This window comes from Diospyros lotus, chromosome 3 (genome assembly GCF_014633365.1).
Source record: "Diospyros lotus cultivar Yz01 chromosome 3, ASM1463336v1, whole genome shotgun sequence".
Classification (NCBI taxonomy): domain Eukaryota; kingdom Viridiplantae; phylum Streptophyta; class Magnoliopsida; order Ericales; family Ebenaceae; genus Diospyros; species Diospyros lotus.
Window position 1 is genome coordinate 24870183 of NC_068340.1, and position 18174 is coordinate 24888356.

The window sequence follows — 18174 nt, forward strand, 5'->3', positions numbered from 1 at the left end:
AGGTTTGTTTCTTCTTCAGTCGATTCCAACGCAGGTATGGTTCCCTTCCCTTATTTTATCTCAACCTATCGGATAACCCAGGGGTTAACCTCATCCTTGGAGAGATCTACCTGGTTCTTGGGAGGTGATTTTGATCGATATATTGGGGGAAATAGGGGGTGCTGAAAGGGCAAAAAAATGCTAGAAGAAAGAAGAGAGAGAGCCAAGAGTGAGAAGAGAGTTCTCCTTGGTGGGGTTTCTTCATCTTTGTGTGGGTGTGCTATTCTTGGTTGTGGGTTTTGCTATTGAGGCTGTTGTGGGTGTCGGTTGAATGCGGTTCTTGGGTTGTGCTTGGAATCGATTCTTGGTTACCTTTTGTGGGTGTCGAATCGATCAAAACTGAGCCTTGCAAATCCACCTTCTTCTTCTTTATTGCCGAGCATCAACAGGGAGTGTGATGTTATTATTTTTCAGTTTGCTGTTCGTTTAGTTTTACATACTATGTTTGCGATTTCTTTACCCTAATGTGAGGATCTTGTGATTGTTTTACGAGGTATAATCTCTACAAAGCCAAAATAAAGAATCTGACTCAAAGAATCAGATTTGGACTCGAGTCCACACTACTTCTCATCAGGGTCAACTTGTGGGGTTCAAATCAAATCGGGGCATGATTGTAGTCATTTATTAGGTTTACATCTGAATGTTCACGTGGTATGATCATGGCCCTCAATTCTATAGTGTGCCTATACAAAGGCCTAAATCCCAAGAGTCATTTACTTCATTAATTGCATCATCATTGTGTCACTCAGTGTCAAGTTATGATTGACTTGATCGTTTGAAAACACACCGAATGATAGAGCCCCGTCTTCTTTTTGCAAGTCAAGCAAGTCCTAGACAAGCTCAGGATCAAGGAAAACTAAGAATGCCTTAAATGCCAAGGAAAATCAATCACAAGCATAACTCTTAGAAAATCAATCACAAGCACAACTCTTAGATGAGTCAAGCAATGATCAGCTGGCAGACATCATCATTAGTTGTTGAGAAACTTTTGAGTTTTGAGTAATCAAATAGTTTTTCAAGAATTATTAGGATTAAATCAACATAAATTAATGCAAATATATAATTATTTAGCAACTTATTATTAATTAAGTAATCAAGCAATTCATTTAAAACTGACTAGAATTATTCTACAAGATCAATCAACATATAATTGTAATAATATGTAGTTCTTCAAAAACTATTTAATTATTTAACATATGTATTAAGACTGATTTTTAAAATTCTCGATCATAAATGATTACTAAGAGTAAGAAAAATTAAAATAATTTCAAGTATTTAATCATACATACATTGATCGATTGAAGAACATAAAATAACCTTTGTTTCATCTAGTAGAGACTAAAGCTAATAAGGTGTTTTCAAAGTCATCCATAAAGGTGGAAGAACCCATCTTTGAGCTCTTTCTTCTACCTTAGAAATTATTATCATTTTTTAAGTCGTTTTTCCTTTAATTTCTTAAACAATTCCTGTCAAAATCAAAGATATTCTTCTTTTTTAAATCAAAATTTTATTACAAATTTCATATATATGTGTGTGTGTGTGTGTGAAATTATATATATAATACATATATTTGTATAGAATCTTCAAAATATTAAGAACCATTAACAATAACTGCTTATTTGTTTTAATGTGCAATTAATTGCAAAATATTGTAAATAATTATCATAATGAATAAGGATAATCTTAAATGTAACTAACTATTGGATCACTATTGATTTTAATTAATCATTGAGAAGGTGAACCTTTTATAAGTAATGTTACTCAGTAACTCAATCATTAAAGAGATCAAATATTTTATATATATATATATAAAATTATCTTATACAGTTATACTTTCATTTTTTTTTTTTTAAGTTGAACAAAGGTATCTTTAGAGTTAACTATCAATCTTGAGTGTGTTTAGATTATCATAACTTACAACTAGAAGAGTCGCCGGCGACTCCTCCGATCTTCTCTCAAGTCATTGGTGATACCCAACAAGTCGTTCGCGATGAGTCTCCCCCATTAATCTAGGAGCCTTGTTATTGTTTGCCACGGTGGACAAGGCAGCCCCGGAGCCTTGCAACGGTGACCCTAGAGTCACCAACAATGGGCAACTCTAGCGATGGGTCGTCGACAGTAGTTGACAGTAGAGACGTGTTTACAATGTCCTTTAGAGCATTAGAATCAGCTTCTCCTGCATCTTCTCCGTGATGAACGGAGGTTTATTCCAGCTAAGAACCTAACAAAGTCAAAAAGTCTTAGTCTTCCCTGCTTTGGCTTCTTATTTCCAAGTTCCTTGGTCTAACGAGAAGAATAACTAATAATATATATATATATTATTATTTACAAAATTTGTGAGCAATCATATGATTATATATTATAAACGTGCTTTCTCATTAGAGTACCAAATAAAGTACAATTTGGCCTCTTAATCTTGGTATTTCATGTACAAGTAAGATTGTTATAGATGGCACTCTACGTATTATTTTTATAAGATATATTTATTATAATATTATGTTATTTTGTTGATATAATATTAAGAAAATAATAAGTCAGTTTGTATTTGTTACCCTTTTTTCAATTTTTATTTCTCGTACCTCATTATTTCTTTTCATGCGGGTCCCTCTTCTTGATAAATAATTTTATTGTGTAATACCAAGATAAGACAGTGAAAGAAAGCCTTAATAGCAACACTGCACTTATGACTAAAAGGTTGCAAAAGACTGGAAGGTGCTTATAATAAGAATAAATTTTCATAAATACATTCATTGTAATGTATAATTGATGTAAACATGCTAACGCAAAATATTTTCTGGAAAAGATAGTAGAGACAGGGAGATGGCTTTGTGGTCTGTACTTGTTTGATGTATAATATTGTATTGTCACGCTCGCTGCTTTAGTGCCTTGACATATACACAAACGACAAGGGAAAAGAGTGAGTGATAAAGATATGGTACGTGTATATAGTACTCTGCTAGACCACCTTTGAACTTGGAGGCAAGGAGATAACAGCAAAGTTTGGGGCTGTTTGTCAAATTTCATGGAGTTTCGTTAACTGGTCGACGTGGATTTAAGGAAAAGGAAATTAATATAATTTTTAAAAGGTAAAATTATAAAAATAATTTAGTCCACTGGAACATCTCACGGGTCACAAATTGAGGGGACAAAAGTGGCATGTGATGTGATCATAACGGTCAAACATACCCATTATGAAAGTATTGTGTTAATGAAATCTATTGCAAGTAAAGCAGACTTAATCCGGACCACCAAGAATAATGAACTTTTACTGCCTTTTGATGGGAACCGCTAGATCCTGCCAGGGAACCAAAGAAATGATATACTACTGATACTAATGTATTTCTCTCACCAAACCAAGCTTTCTTTTCTTCCCTGTCCTTTTCCTTTTTCCAGTCATTGGCATCTATTTACCCAAGCTCCTGCTCTGGCAGTGGCTAAAACAAACTTTGCAGTTCTCTTTTGCACATCGCCATTGCTTCTGTTAGCTTTGTCTGCAGCTCTTTTTGTGGTGTTCTCTGGTGAAGAGAGGTAAGCCCTTTGAAACCCATCTTTGTATTCCCAAACAGTTTCCATTTCTCCTAGTATTTTGGGAGATGTTTGCTCAGTTATTGTTCGTTCTTGTCATTAGCAACTCCCAAGTATTAGTGGCTTCTTTGAATAGTGAAGGCATTGCTCTTCTCTCATTCAAGCAGTCAATCAAAGAAGACCCAGAAGGGTCACTCAACAACTGGAACTATTCTGATGAAAACCCTTGTTCTTGGAATGGGGTCACATGCAAAGAACAAAAAGTTGTTTCCATCACCATTCCAATGAAGAATCTCCATGGATTTCTCCCTTCTTCTCTTGGGTCTCTCCCTGAGCTCAGGCATGTGAATCTAAGGAACAATAAGTTCTTTGGAAGCTTACCTTCTGAGCTCTTTGAGGCTCAGGGGCTTCAGAGCTTAGTCCTTTATGGAAATTCCTTTTCTGGGCCCATCCCATCTGAGATTGGGAAGCTTAAGTATCTTCAAACCCTGGATTTGTCACAAAATTTCTTCAATGGGTCATTAACCACATCATTGACTCAGTGCAAAAGATTGACAACCCTTGATCTCAGTCACAACAATTTCATTGGTTCTCTACCTGATGGGTTTGGAACAAACTTGATTTCCCTTGAGAAACTGGACCTTTCATTCAATAAATTCAGTGGCCCAATTCCTGATGACATAGGAAATTTGTCTAATCTTCACGGAACTGTTGATTTTTCTCACAATCTGTATAGTGGTTCAATCCCACCTAGCCTTGGTAACCTTCCTGAGAAGGTCTATATTGATCTCACTTACAACAATTTAAGCGGTTCGATACCACAAAATGGTGCTCTTATGAACAGAGGACCAACTGCTTTTATTGGAAACCAGGGCCTTTGTGGCCCTCCCTTGAAAAATCCGTGTTTATCTGACGCCTCGGGTTTGAGCCCTCCTTCCTCGTACCCTTTCTTGCCAAGTAATTATCCGCCACAAAATAGTAGTGATAGCAGTGGAAAGAGCAGGGGTGGAGGAGGGCTTACCAAAAGTGCTGTGAGAGCAATTATTGTTGGCGATGTGGTTGGAATTTGCCTAATTGGGCTGCTGTTCTCCTATTGCTATTTGAGTGTTTGTTCTCGCCGCAGAACAAGGGATGAAAATGGTCATGGATTTGAGAAGGGACGAAAAAGGAGGAAAGAGTGTTTGTGCTTTACAAGGGATGAATCTGAAACTTTATCAGAGAATGTGGAGCAGTATGATCTTGTACCACTGGATGCACAAGTGGCTTTTGATCTAGACGAACTCCTGAAAGCATCAGCATTTGTGCTAGGAAAGAGTGGTATCGGGATCATTTACAAAGTTGTGCTTGAAGATGGGCTTACCTTGGCAGTGAGAAGGTTAGGAGCGGGTGGCTCTCAGCGGTTTAAAGAATTTCAGACTGAAGTGGAAGCGATTGGGAAGGTAAGGCATCCCAATATCGTAACTCTTAGAGCCTATTACTGGTCTGTTGATGAGAAGCTGCTCGTCTATGATTACATGCCTAATGGAAACCTTGCGACTGCAATTCACGGTAAGCCTCGCCAATCCTCTTCTTGTAGACTTGTACAAACATTTTGCTTTTTGTTACTATTAATCAAGTACTATTGATGATCTATTGCTTATCTTTAACTATAATTTTGATACTTTGGCTCATTTATTTTGGGCCTTTGTAATGTTGACAGGGAAGTCTGAAGTGGTATCATTTTCGCCGTTACCATGGTATGTTAGGTTGAAAATAATGAAAGGAACGGCAAAAGGTTTGGTTTATCTGCACGAGTACAGTCCGAAAAAGTACGTCCATGGAGACCTCAAGCCGAGTAATATACTACTTGGAGACAGCCTGGAACCTAAAATCTCTGACTTTGGACTTGGCCGCCTTGCTAATATAGCTGGAGGATCCTCAACCCAGCACTCTGCTCGAATGACCTCTGAGAAACCACATCTGGGGCAGCAAAGTAGTGCCACACCCGAGTTTGTGGCAGCCAGTTCTCCAGCAAACTCGGGTTCCTATTATCAAGCTCCCGAGGTGCTGAAAGTGGTGAAGCCGTCGCAGAAATGGGATGTCTACTCATATGGAGTGATCTTGCTGGAAATGATTACAGGAAGAATGCCAGTGGTTCAAGTAGACACCTCAGAAATTGATCTCGTTCACTGGATTCAGCTTTGTATTGAAGAAAAAAAGCCTCTTTCAGATGTCTTGGACCCGTACTTAGCTGAAGAAGTAGACAAGGAGCAGGAGATGATTATTACAGTTCTAAAGATCGCGATGGCATGCGTGCAGAATAGCCCCGAAAGAAGGCCCACGATGAGGCATGTCGTTGATGCTCTCGAGAGACTGGTAGTGCCCAGTGATTGAAACGACAACCGGCTGCACAAAGGTTCATTCATTGCTAACCAAAAAGTTTTGCTTGAATTGATCAAGAGCCGAATGAGCTGGAAGTAGAATGTTAGATGAAGGCTGCTATTTGCTAATTTGTTTTTCTTGTGAATTGGGTGCATGGACATAAACAGGAAGATGTCTTCCTCTTTATCCTGTTTCTTAGTACGGTGAGGTGATTGTTTATTTGTTGTTTCCATGCCTGAGCTTAGCCCTGTTAGCTAGGAAATAAACAACGGAGTGAGGGATTTAACTGTTGAGCATGTGAACACATTTTTGTGGGGGGACCTTTGTACCATTCTGAGCCCCTTTTCTAGTAGTCCTGGATCCTGCTTGTACCGTTTGCTTGCACGTGAAATGATAAATGGAATGAGAGTTCGAATCTCATAGACGAGGGATAACTTAATCCAGGGGGAGGGGGGCTCGAGATTCATTGTCTAGCGGGGAAGATAGGTACATAAAATGACTTTTACCGCCAAGTATAAAAGCTGATCGACACATGAAGTAGGGCTTTGTAACAAGGGTATTTTGGTCATTTTTCATATTATCATGTGTCTATCCTTACATTAACCAACTAGAATATATAATTAAATACAGGATCTTAAAACAGGATATCTGATAATGTATTCTTGCTAACCAAAAAAAGTTTAGAATTAAAAATCTTGAGGATAAGCAATCAATCTTTAATTGCTTATTTTGTGATATTTTGTCAGCAAACCAAATGAAAGTGATCTTCTCTAGGCTTTTAGTTGTTGTCACATGATTTACGAGTTTAAGAAGAGAATTTATTACAATTGCATTGATGTTTTAGTAAAATGTAAGATTAGCACTTGTTTCTTGGGGGGGGGGGGGAGCGACCTTGAGCTAGGTTTTAGTAAAATGTAAGATTAGCACTTGTTTTTTAAGAGTTACGGGGCGAAATGACCTTGAGCTGATTTGTTATTTTTTTAGTTTTTAAAATTTTTTGAATTATAATTATATATATATTTTTTATAATAAACATAACACGAATATAGTTATCGAACATATTAATAGACTCAAAAGTAGTGAGAAAGCCAAAGTCCCTCTTTGAGAAGCAAGGGGACAAAGAGAAAATTTCACTCTCACACCAACAATATCATTATTTTTTTCCTTACTAGTACAAGTTTGAATAATAATTTAACATATTTCTAATTTATTCACTAAGATGGCCTTAAATTTGATTTTGACATTGAGGGTTGGTTTGAAAAAAAAAAAAAACTAAATTTTATCTAAGAGATGAGAATAATTTTGGTAAAAGGAAAACACACATAAAACATAAAAACATTTTAACAATGATAGGAAATTTGCATAAAATAACGTAGAGTATTTCTTAGTCAAGGGTAAATTAGTAATTTGCATATTTCTTGATTATGTTAGAATATTAGTCATTTTTTAAAAATATTATAACAATAATTTGCATCATACCTCACTTTAAAATTTGTTTTCTGATTGAATATTAAGTAAATTGTTGAATATTTAGACTCATTAATATCTCAGTCATTTGATTCAATACCCTTCCGTTAGATAAGAAGATATTTGATAAATACTGAAAATTCTTTGATAGAGTATTAGAATAGAAATATTTATTAGATAATAAATTATTAGTTTTACGCTATCTCTGATGGTTAATTAATAATTTAAAATAATTTTCTTGGGTATTATTGATAAACTAGAGTTTATATGCAAATGTAGGAGAATCTCTTGGGAGCATAAAGTCCCTTGACATTAAATCTTATGTAATAAATGTCAAATATTTTCAATTGATTTGTATCCATACCTCTCCCCCAAAATGTATTTGCTTTCCCCCTAACAGTAATTCTAGTGATTTATTTGATTTTTATTTAGTGATTATACCAATGAAATTTAAGGTAAATTTTTAACTCTACTCAAATGAAAAAACAGAAACAAATTGTATTACCTGAACGTGAATAATTATTTTTATTTATTCTTTCTATTTCATGTCCATGTGGCAATTGGTCATTCTCGAGGATGACCGGTTGCCCGGTTGCGAAAGATTTTTCTAAAATTGAACATTTTATTAATAAAAAGTGAAGTTCGTGATGAAATTAAAAAATATATATTTTTTTTTTATGTAATTAACCCTACTTAGAAAATGAAGCAAGTGGTGTTTAAAATTAAATTACTTTTTAAATTTGAGAATGAAAGTTAACACAAAAATTACCTAAAATAAATATCAATTAAGATTAAATTTAGTAAAAGTAAACACAAATATTTACGTGTGAATGCAAATCCAGTTTCAACAGCTGCGGCATCATATTTACGTGTGAATGCCAGCTAAAGGGATCGTGTTCGGGTCTGGGCATGGTCCGTTTACAGGCCTCCAGCAAGTAACGGGCCGTGGCCCGTCGCCACCACTATCTAGCATCTTGCGCTTACCAGCTTCGTCCTGTTCTGCCGCTTCCTCGCCTGAAACCTCTTCTAAACCACCGTTCCAACTTCGAACAGCTTAACCATCCATTCAACACTTGTTCACTTTTATACACACACACGGGATGTCCAACGGCGGCCCAGAGGTGGGGAGGGTTTTCATCGGAGCAGGGTGCAACCGAATAGTGAACAACGTCTCGTGGGGGGCTTGCGGTTTAGTCGCCTTCGGTGCCCAAAACGCCGTTGCCATCTTCTGCCCCGAGGTTGTTGTTATCTTCAACCCCACTGAATCTCTCCCTTCTATTCAATATTTTGCGGTTTTAGTCAATCGGTTCGTGTTAACACTTTCCCGCAGACTGCGCAAATTCTTACCACGATTCCGGGTCACAAGGCCTCCGTGACTTGCACCTATTGGCTTCCATCTGCTAAGTTCGCATTTAAGGGTATCTTCTACTCTCTTCAAGATTAAGCTTGAATTAATTTTAATGGTAGTTGTAGCTAAAGCACTAGCGAACTTCTATGTTTATGCTAATAATTTTTTCTTCTGACTGATGTATGTTGCTTTCTGCTCACAGCAAAACACTTGGAGCGGCATTTCTTACTCTCTGGTGATGCTGAGGGTGTCATTATTTTGTGGGAGTTATCTCTTCTAGACAAACAGGTGCATTTTCTCCTCCATTCATGGGAATCAGTGTAATTTTTTTGGTTCAGTTTTAAAATAGGGCAATGTAGCTATCCAGTTTTACTTTTACCGATGAGCTCGGATGTTAACAAATGCCGCCATTTGAGCGCAATGACTAAACTGCTGTTGATCTTTATTTATTTGCCTTTAGTTATGTTCATAGAGCACTAATGAACTTGTTATTGATGCTTATGAGCTTAATTGGTCTGGTCACATTGTTGACTTGCTATTTTGTCCTGGCACGGCCTCCTCGCTGTTTAGGATGCCACCCCTCTAAATACCAATGCTGGCAACTTTTGAAAGGGCTTTCTTAGATTTTTCTCTCATGTATCAATTATTTGAAAGTTTTGGAATGAATAACATGATGTAGAATGTCTGTCCTGTCCTGTCACATATACTTACTGAAATTTAGCATGGTTCTTTCACAGTGGAGGTATGTGTTACAAGTACCGCAATCACACAAGAAGGGTGTCACATGCATTGCTGGATTTATGATTTCTGAAACTGATGCAGTGTTTGCGTCTACTTCTTCCGACAGTTCAGTTTATGTATGGGAATTGGCCCTTCCATCTTCATCTGGCGGTGAGTGACATAGGTTTGAACTGTTTTAACAATTTAATCATTATTCCAGCTTGAGACTAACTGCTATTGCTCCTTATATCTGTATTGCTTGTTGGTGCTTTATCTTAACTGCTGCATTTACTGTCTCAGATTATTGTTTGATGCCCAATACTCATTGAGTTCATTTATGCTCAGAGTTCTCTTATTCTCTAAATGGGTCAGAGGACAGTAGCATGTTAATGGCCAGGGATATACATTTTACATTTGGTTATACATATTGGAGATCCTAGTCATTTTGGTCAAATGTGCCAAGGAATGTGCAGGCATTTTGGTGTCACATTAATTGCACCATGTCCAATGGTGCTTTAGAATTAGCTAAAAGTGGCAAAATAATCTCCTTTTGATACAGAGCATCGGCTAAATATCAGGACCATTTGCTTTGTATACTGCATTGTATGTGGATTTGGAAAATGAGTTAGTCTTACTTTTTACTTACCATGATCTCTGTATTTAAGGCAAATGGTCTCTCTATTTTGTGAACATTTCCTGTAATTCCTGTATATTTCACTGTTAGTTATGAGAAGGTTTCTAATGTTACACTTTTGATTTATTTTGAGTTGGTATTTTGGTTTTGATTTGGTACTGGTAAATAATCTCTCTATTTTGTGAACATTTCCTGTAAGTTCCGTATATTTCACTGGTTGCTTATGAGATGGTTTCTAATGTTACATTTTTTATTTATTTTGAGTTGGAATTTTGGTTTTGATTTGATACTGGTAAAGTATGTGACTATGGATGTCTTTTCATTAGGTAAGTGAACATCCTTCTCTTTTTTACACCCAGGTGCAACAATTGTTCACATTCTACTCAAATGACAAATTGAGTGTCATTGCATGTCAGTTAATATGTGATGGGTGTATGTATGAAGGGCAGGTCTCTGTGGAGCTGAAGGAACATATTAGGCATCAGATATCTCCATGTTAATTTTGCTTCTTACTTGTCAAAGCAAAAGAGAATTAATATTTGCTGAGTCGAAATTGAGTACTTGATAATTTATATGGATAGAATTGAGACTCTCTCTCTTCTTGTGTTCAGTATTTTGTGAGCTTCCTCTATCTCTGCTTGTTATTGTTTCTGGTTTATCTACTTTTGGCTCCTGGGAGTATTGTTTACATTACTTTTTGTATATTCATTTGTTTGTTGAAATACAATTATGACTGTTTTGCAAAGTTTATGAAAATCAAATCTATGTTATCTGTCTCATGAAGAATTTCAATATGTAGAGTTCCTTGTTAGTTTGTGCAGTTGTGAAGTGGGAATATGCATCTAAAAATGCATGTGAGGTTGAGATGACACTGGCTCCTCTTAACCATAGCTGTCTCCTCAGTCCTTCAGAATTTTTTAATGTCGAAGATTACTTGAAAAGGGCACTTTCATTGTTCTAATACTGTCATACGTTTTGTATCCTGTGTATACGTTGAAAAGGGCACTTTCATTGTTCACATATCCTGTGTATCCTCACATTATCAGAACTATGGGGTATTTTTTGTGTATTCTTATTTTCAATGATGGTAGCGAAATTTGTATGTTTTTTCCACCTTGACTGAAAGAGATTGACCTCTTATTTTTCTTTTTCCCTTTTCTGGGCCATTTTTAGTTTTATGGTAATTTATGGTTAAAGGTGGCCATTCACAATGTTATGTTTGTTGATATAAATTTTCAGTTTTCTGAAAAAGAATTTTAATTTTCCTTCATAATTTCATGTTATGTATTTTTGCATTGCATATCCTCACTGCGTCTTTCCCAGGTATTTTTATCATACTTTTCCTGCTATCATCTCATATGATATGATTAATAGCATGTGTTTCACTTTAGTGGCAACTAACCACTGTTTGTGGTTTCTGTAGGTGACTGCAATTTGTCATGTCTAGACACCCTTTCTGTTGGTCCAAAGCCTATGGTTACACTTTCTATAGCAGAATTGCCTGGAACTACTGGGCATTTTCTCCTAGCAATGGGGGGTTTGGATAACAAGATCCATCTTTTTTGTGGTGAGAGGACAGGAAAAGTATGTGATAACAGCCTTTTCCTTTATCTTATATATGTTGCATCTGATACTTACCGTTGCTCAAAAAAAGCATGTTTCTTTCATTTGTTTATGCATATAGTTTGTTCGCGCTTGTGAGTTAAAAGGGCATAATGATTGGATAAGAAGTTTGGATTTCTCATTACCTGTATGCACAAATGGTGAAATGAGTAATCTTTTGTTAGTAAGTTCATCTCAAGACAGAAGCATACGCATCTGGAAGATAACTCCACACAATTCTCTTGCTAATTCTAGAAGGAGAGAAGATATAAGCTTGACTTCTTATATCGAAGGTCCTATATTTGTTGTGGGTTCATTTTCCTACCAGATATCATTAGAGTCTCTCCTCATTGGACATGAGGATTGGGTGTACTCGGTGGAATGGCAACCTCCTTTAGTTTCAGCCGAAGGAGTTGAGTGTCATCAACGGCAAAGCATTTTATCTGCATCCATGGACAAGACAATGATGATCTGGCAACCAGAGAGAACCACTGGTATCTGGATGAATGTGGTTACAGTTGGAGAGTTAAGTCATTGTGCTTTAGGGTTTTATGGTGGACACTGGAGCTCAAGTGGAGATGCTATTCTAGCTCATGGTTATGGTGGATCTTTCCATCTCTGGAGAAATGTTGGTGTTGATGCAGACAATTGGCAGCCACAAAAAGTTCCGTCTGGGCACATTGCAGCAGTGGCAGATATTGCATGGGCCAAGTCTGGTGAATATTTGCTTTCAGTCAGTCATGATCAGGTATTGAATTATTCTCGTTTTCCTTTATGTTCAAGCTGCATGCTTTCGTTGGTCTTGTCCTCTCCAGAGTGTATTGTAGCAAATAGAAATTTCACAGATTATTTTTCTTGGTTATGTTGAATTCCTTTGTTAATTTTTGCTTTCTGGATGACCTTGTAAGTTTTTTTCTAGGAAGTGTTGAAAACTTTATCTGATATGATTTACAGCTCAATCAGTCAATTCAAATTCCTGCTTTTTTTTGGAAGCCCCCTTATCTCACTGATTAGTTGCTTCATTCCAACCCTTTCTATTGTAAAATTTATGTTTCATACTTATCAAAAGAAAAATGTAATCTTCTATTCAATAGCAGCAGGTCATATTAATTTTCTATCAACTTTGAGTGTGGATATATGTTAAACCTCTTGTAGAGTACATTCTTTTTTGAACTATAGCTATATAGGATTGAAACTTCAAGTTGCTTATATTTTGTATGCACTAATCACACTATAGCTATGTAGGATTGAAACTTCAAGTTGCTTATATTTGTATGCACCACTAATCACACCTGATAAGTATTAAATCATTTGTACCATAATCAACACACAACTCTTTCTTGCAAACAGTACCATCTCAAGGTGGTTCTTCTATTTAATTTCTCTGTACTCCCAATTCTCTGCTTCACAGTCTCTTGAAATTTACAGACTACAAGGATATTTGCTCCATGGCTTAGTGAACCTCATTTGGAAACTCTGGACACTTGGCATGAAATTGCTCGCCCTCAAGTTCATGGGCATGATATCAACTGTGTGGCAATCATTCAAGGAAAGGGTAACCACCGTTTTGTTAGTGGGGCTGAGGAGAAAGTTGCAAGAGTATTTGAAGCACCTCTATCTTTTTTAAAGACATTGAATCATGCTGCTTTACACAAATCTACATTTCCTGAAGACATGCAAGCTGATGTTCAGATTTTAGGTGCAAATATGTCTGCTCTTGGGCTGTCACAGAAACCTATTTATGTTCAAGGTATAGCTCCCCCCCCAAAAGAGTAATTCATGTGTCAAAGTGCACCATTCTTTATATCAAGGGAGAACAAAATATATATTTATTTCCTAACTATGTAAATCTGGCATTTCCTGACTACCCTTTGTTTTTGTTTTCCTTGTCACCATGGGCCATGCTGGGCAATACCATGTGCCCAGGAACCTTGTCTCAGTATGACCCCCTTCTCATAGTGATGGGCCGTCCATGGCAGGCAGCATAACGCACTTGACACTTCTAATAGAATGGAAGAAGTTGATAACAAAGGAGGAAAAAGAAGACCAAGGAAAACTCTGGAAAACCCTTACACAGGAGAGTCATTACATGAATTATACTAGGCTTAAAGAGATTATTGATAAGCTAAAATCCATGTAGCTAAACCCATCTAGAGTGAATATAAGGCATGGTGTGCTGTTCTATAGTTTAATATGATTAAAATCTGCAACAACAAGGCAGATATGATATTGAAAAATGCTTGATTACTGCTCAAAGAGGTGAGCCCCAGTTGCTAACAGATTTGGTCTGTAGGTGCATTACTACCTCCAGTTTTTCAGAGCGTAGAACACAACTCCCACCTCTCCCTCTCCCCTCTCCCCTCTCCACTTTCCCCCATGGCCACAAACCCTGCTGGGGCCCAACACATTAAATTTGAAAAACTTGTTAGAAGGCACAAGTGCAATTTTATTTAGGCTGTAACGTTGTCATTATATTCTGTAGGTTGCTTTTAGTTTCCTTAATCTTTCATTGTCAAGAAAAATCAAACTAAAGATTTTAGCTTTACCAAATTATCACTATCCTGCTTCTGTATCAAATGATTTTGATTTTAGCTTTGCTGAACTAAAGATTTATATCCCCTGTTCCTTTTAGTTTCTTCATGTCTTTTATGAGAACTTCTGTCTGTTAGCTTTCTTGACTGCACCTATGTCATACTTCATGGGGATACTGATAATTTCAATTTGAGGTTTGAAGTTTGTGGTAAAACTGTAAAGGGATCTCTTCCGTTGTTTTGTTTTCTTTGTTTCTTTGCTAGGTTTCTAACATCAGTGGTCAAATGTTATATTCTAGTATCCGGCGTTCTCTGTTAATGCATTTAGTGGGGAAGCTCCTGTACTTCCTGTTTATATGTGTGGGTTTAGGTATGTGTGACTGGGATAAACACAAATCATTTACTTGGAGCATTTTTCTTATGCAGCTGCACATGAGCCTACAGTGAGAAATAGTAATGAAGGTGTTGATACCCTCGAAACTATACCAGATGCAGTTCCTGTTGAATTAACTGAACCTCCCATTGAAGAACAACTGGCATGGCATACATTATGGCCTGAGTCACACAAGCTTTACGGTCATGGGAATGAGCTGTTTTCACTATGTTGTGATCATAAAGGGGAGCTTGTTGCTTCATCATGTAAGGTATCACATCTCATATTGTGGTTATATTACCAGGAATGTTGATATGATGACACCACCATGGTTTCTTTTCTTTCCCTTGTTTTTTTCTCCCCATTAGCATTACCATTGCCTGAGATCTTTTACTGGTGGTGTTGTTTGGTAGAAGATTCACGTGAGTCCTTTGCTTTTATGGATTGATCTGAACCAGATGCCTTTGCTTTTTAAGCCTGAAAAATTACCTGTCATGTTACCCAGTAGGCTACTATCATCAATCTTTCATGACTTAAATTTTCTTAAAAATAAGAAACTTGGTGGGAAACTCTTAGATATAACATAAGATATATTTGCCTTATAAAAGATATAGTTAAATAAAGATGATTGGCGAGCTAAAATTCATGTAGTGGATCCCACTTAATGTGATTAAGGCTTTCTTGTGCAATTTTCTGGGATGCATTTGTATTTTGAGATAGCTTAAGTGTGCATTTGTGTGCTGTTTATTATATCAAGGTCATGGTTATACATGAATTCTGGGATATAAAGATGTGGATCTTGTTCTACAGAAGATCTGTTACAGATTATTGTATCTAAACTTAGTAATCATGGAAGAGTAAGAGATATATGATGGTAGCCCAGTTTAGTGCTGAATCTGAGTATAGAGCCAATACATGTGAGTTGATATGGTTAAAACATATTCTTATAAATGTATAATCCATAGAATTAATGTGTGATAACCAGGCCCCATCTTGTGTTTATTGAAAGGACTATGCACATTGAAATTGGTTGACGTTTAATGGGAGGTTTTACAAAGTGTTTATCACACTACTTATGAGAAGTCTGAATATCAGCTTGCAAATTTATTTACCAAAATTTTAGGGGGAGAAAGAAAACGTCATTTGTAACATGACATATATGCACCTGCTTGACAGGGCATATTAATAGGTATTTATGTAATTGGGTGTATTATTAAGGGGGTAGGCGTAATATCCATGTCTTATGTTTTCTCAGTGTAATACAAATTGACACAATCCTATGACTATCTAGTATTTGTCCTTTCTGTGTAAACTTTACTGGCCCATATGTCAACTAAAGAACTTATTTAGTTGTGGGGTGCCAATAACATAATCAACCCTCATAAAGCAGAAATATTTAACTACTAGTAGCTAAATAGCTATAGAGTTAATATGAGATGACTTTGGCATTGTGGTCTAAGTTACATAAGTACTTGTCTCTGATGACATTAGTAAAAATAATTGATCTTCTATTTTATCAATATTTTAATAGGAACTGTATCATTTGGTGTATATTTCTGCTCATAAGCAGTATGTCTTGTAGGCCCAATCTGTTTCGGTTGCAGAAATATGGCTATGGCAAGTGGGTTCGTGGAAGGCAATTGGTCGCTTGCAGTCTCATAGTTTAACAGTGACACAAATGGAATTCTCTCATGATGACAATTTTCTTTTGGCAGTGTCAAGGGATCGCCACTTCTCTGTTTTCTCCATCAAACAAACAGGTATTAGAGATATTAACTAATTCCAAGATAATGCTCCCTTTCTTAAGGCTTCTGATTTTTGTAGTAGACTGGTTATTTCAGTACAGCACATCCAAATAAATCTCATTTCAGTACCGATAAGTGGTCTCTTTATACAAGTGACAGCTAAAATATTATGTAAGGTAGGTCACCTAGGATGAAGAGAAGAAAAACAAGCATTCAAATGTATGCTTTCTGCAGTTTAGTTGATAGCATTCAAAAGTTTAGGGTAAGGGTGGACAAAGTGGGACAAACATAATGTACACGTGTTGAGCATATTATTACCCCGATGATTGCTTTCTGGTGAATAAAGTCATGCACTGCCACTATCAGTGTATCTGACTTCTATAAACAAACTGTGTAACAAATGTATTGGTATTTTTTGTATTTTTGTACAGTTAGTACAGTTGGCATTAGTCTGGTTAGTACGGCTAGTAGCAGTGGTTTTGTTATTGGTGTTTTTGCTAAGTTAGAGCGGAACAGGGCATGGTGTATTTAAAGGCTTTCTGTAGCTATTTTCTATTCAATGAATTGAGGTATTCTTTTCAGGTTCTTTTGTCTAATACTGTGGTAGGCCTTTCCTGTTTTCTGTTCTCTACGAAATTGAAGGGTGTATTGAAACAATTATCCCTACTTTTTGTTTTCTCTGCAAACATATGCAGCCATGGAGAATTCTGCGGCGAGAAGAAAATATAGCTGTTAGTTAATTTAATGGGATTATCTTAATACTCTTTACTGGTCTTTAAGTGATTTGGGCTGCATAATACATATCCGATCATAACTGCTTATTTGACATGCTGCTGTAATGTAGGTGCCGACAAAATCAGTTACCAGCTTCTAGCACGGCAGGAGGCCCACAAAAGAATAATATGGGCATGTTCCTGGAACCCATTTGGACATGAATTTGCCACCTGTTCAAGGGACAAGACTGTGAAGATCTGGGCCGTGGAGAAGAGCTCTTCGGTAAAACAGCTCATGACTCTGCCGCAGTTCCACAATAGCGTCACAGCCATATCCTGGCTCGGCCTTGATCTTTCGAGCAACGCTGGATGTCTTGCAGTTGGACTGGAAAATGGACTCATTGAATTGTGGAGTCTTTCTGTTGTCCGAACAGAAGACGGCAGCCTAGCGGCGACGGGGCCTTCAACCGCCGCTCTTCTCGTCCGGTTGGATCCATTCATGTGCCATGTTTCAACAGTTCACCGGCTAGCTTGGAGAAACCGGGTGCAGAGCACAGCCTCTGGGAGCATGCAGCTTGCTTCTTGTGGAGCTGACAACTCTGTGAGAGTGTTTGAGGTGAGATTTGATTAGATTATCAGTGGAGACCCTAATTATGTACTTGTAATCAGTTGAATGAGAAATTTCTATGCCCCTTTCGACCGGGCTTGAGTTGATCGAATTCGAGTAATTTTGTCGCCATGTTAAACAGTTGAGTTACCCACGGCCAAGTATTATATTTCTTCCTATCTGTGGGGCTTTTGTTTTGTTTGGTTGTTCCATTACCATCTTAATAGGTCCAAGTGACCATGTTTAACCATCATTTTATGAAATTGGTGAATTTTCTTAATTAAGATATCATTTCATTTATTTGCGTGTCAAGAGTCATATAACTTTGGATTATATTAACTGCTTTAATAATCATATCACTTGTGATGTATAAAACATTTAATGTTACTTTGAATATTAGTAGTTTTATATTTAAAAAATTATATTTTTTATAGTATAATATAACCCTCTCTCTTTATGAACTCAAGTCATATATTTTCTATAAAAATCTCTCTTCTTTGCTTTTAAAT

General features: G+C 36.8%; 2 protein-coding genes across 2 annotated transcripts; both read left to right on the forward strand.

Moving 5' to 3' along the window:
* The first annotated feature begins 3353 nt into the window (after positions 1-3353).
* Positions 3354-6345, forward strand: LOC127798471 (receptor protein kinase-like protein ZAR1). The gene is made up of 3 exons (XM_052332052.1): positions 3354-3567; positions 3668-5112; positions 5264-6345. Exons 1-3 carry the CDS (start codon positions 3374-3376, stop codon positions 5935-5937), a joined length of 2313 nt encoding a protein of 770 aa, XP_052188012.1. The 5' UTR covers positions 3354-3373; the 3' UTR covers positions 5938-6345.
* A 1933-nt stretch (positions 6346-8278) lies between these two features.
* LOC127798202 (elongator complex protein 2) lies at positions 8279-17844 on the forward strand. Its single transcript, XM_052331589.1, has 10 exons — positions 8279-8630; positions 8723-8810; positions 8943-9028; positions 9478-9631; positions 11518-11678; positions 11779-12444; positions 13125-13446; positions 14654-14871; positions 16183-16360; positions 17190-17844. Exons 1-10 carry the CDS (start codon positions 8493-8495, stop codon positions 17687-17689), a joined length of 2511 nt encoding a protein of 836 aa, XP_052187549.1. The 5' UTR covers positions 8279-8492; the 3' UTR covers positions 17690-17844.
* The last annotated feature ends 330 nt before the right edge of the window (positions 17845-18174 follow it).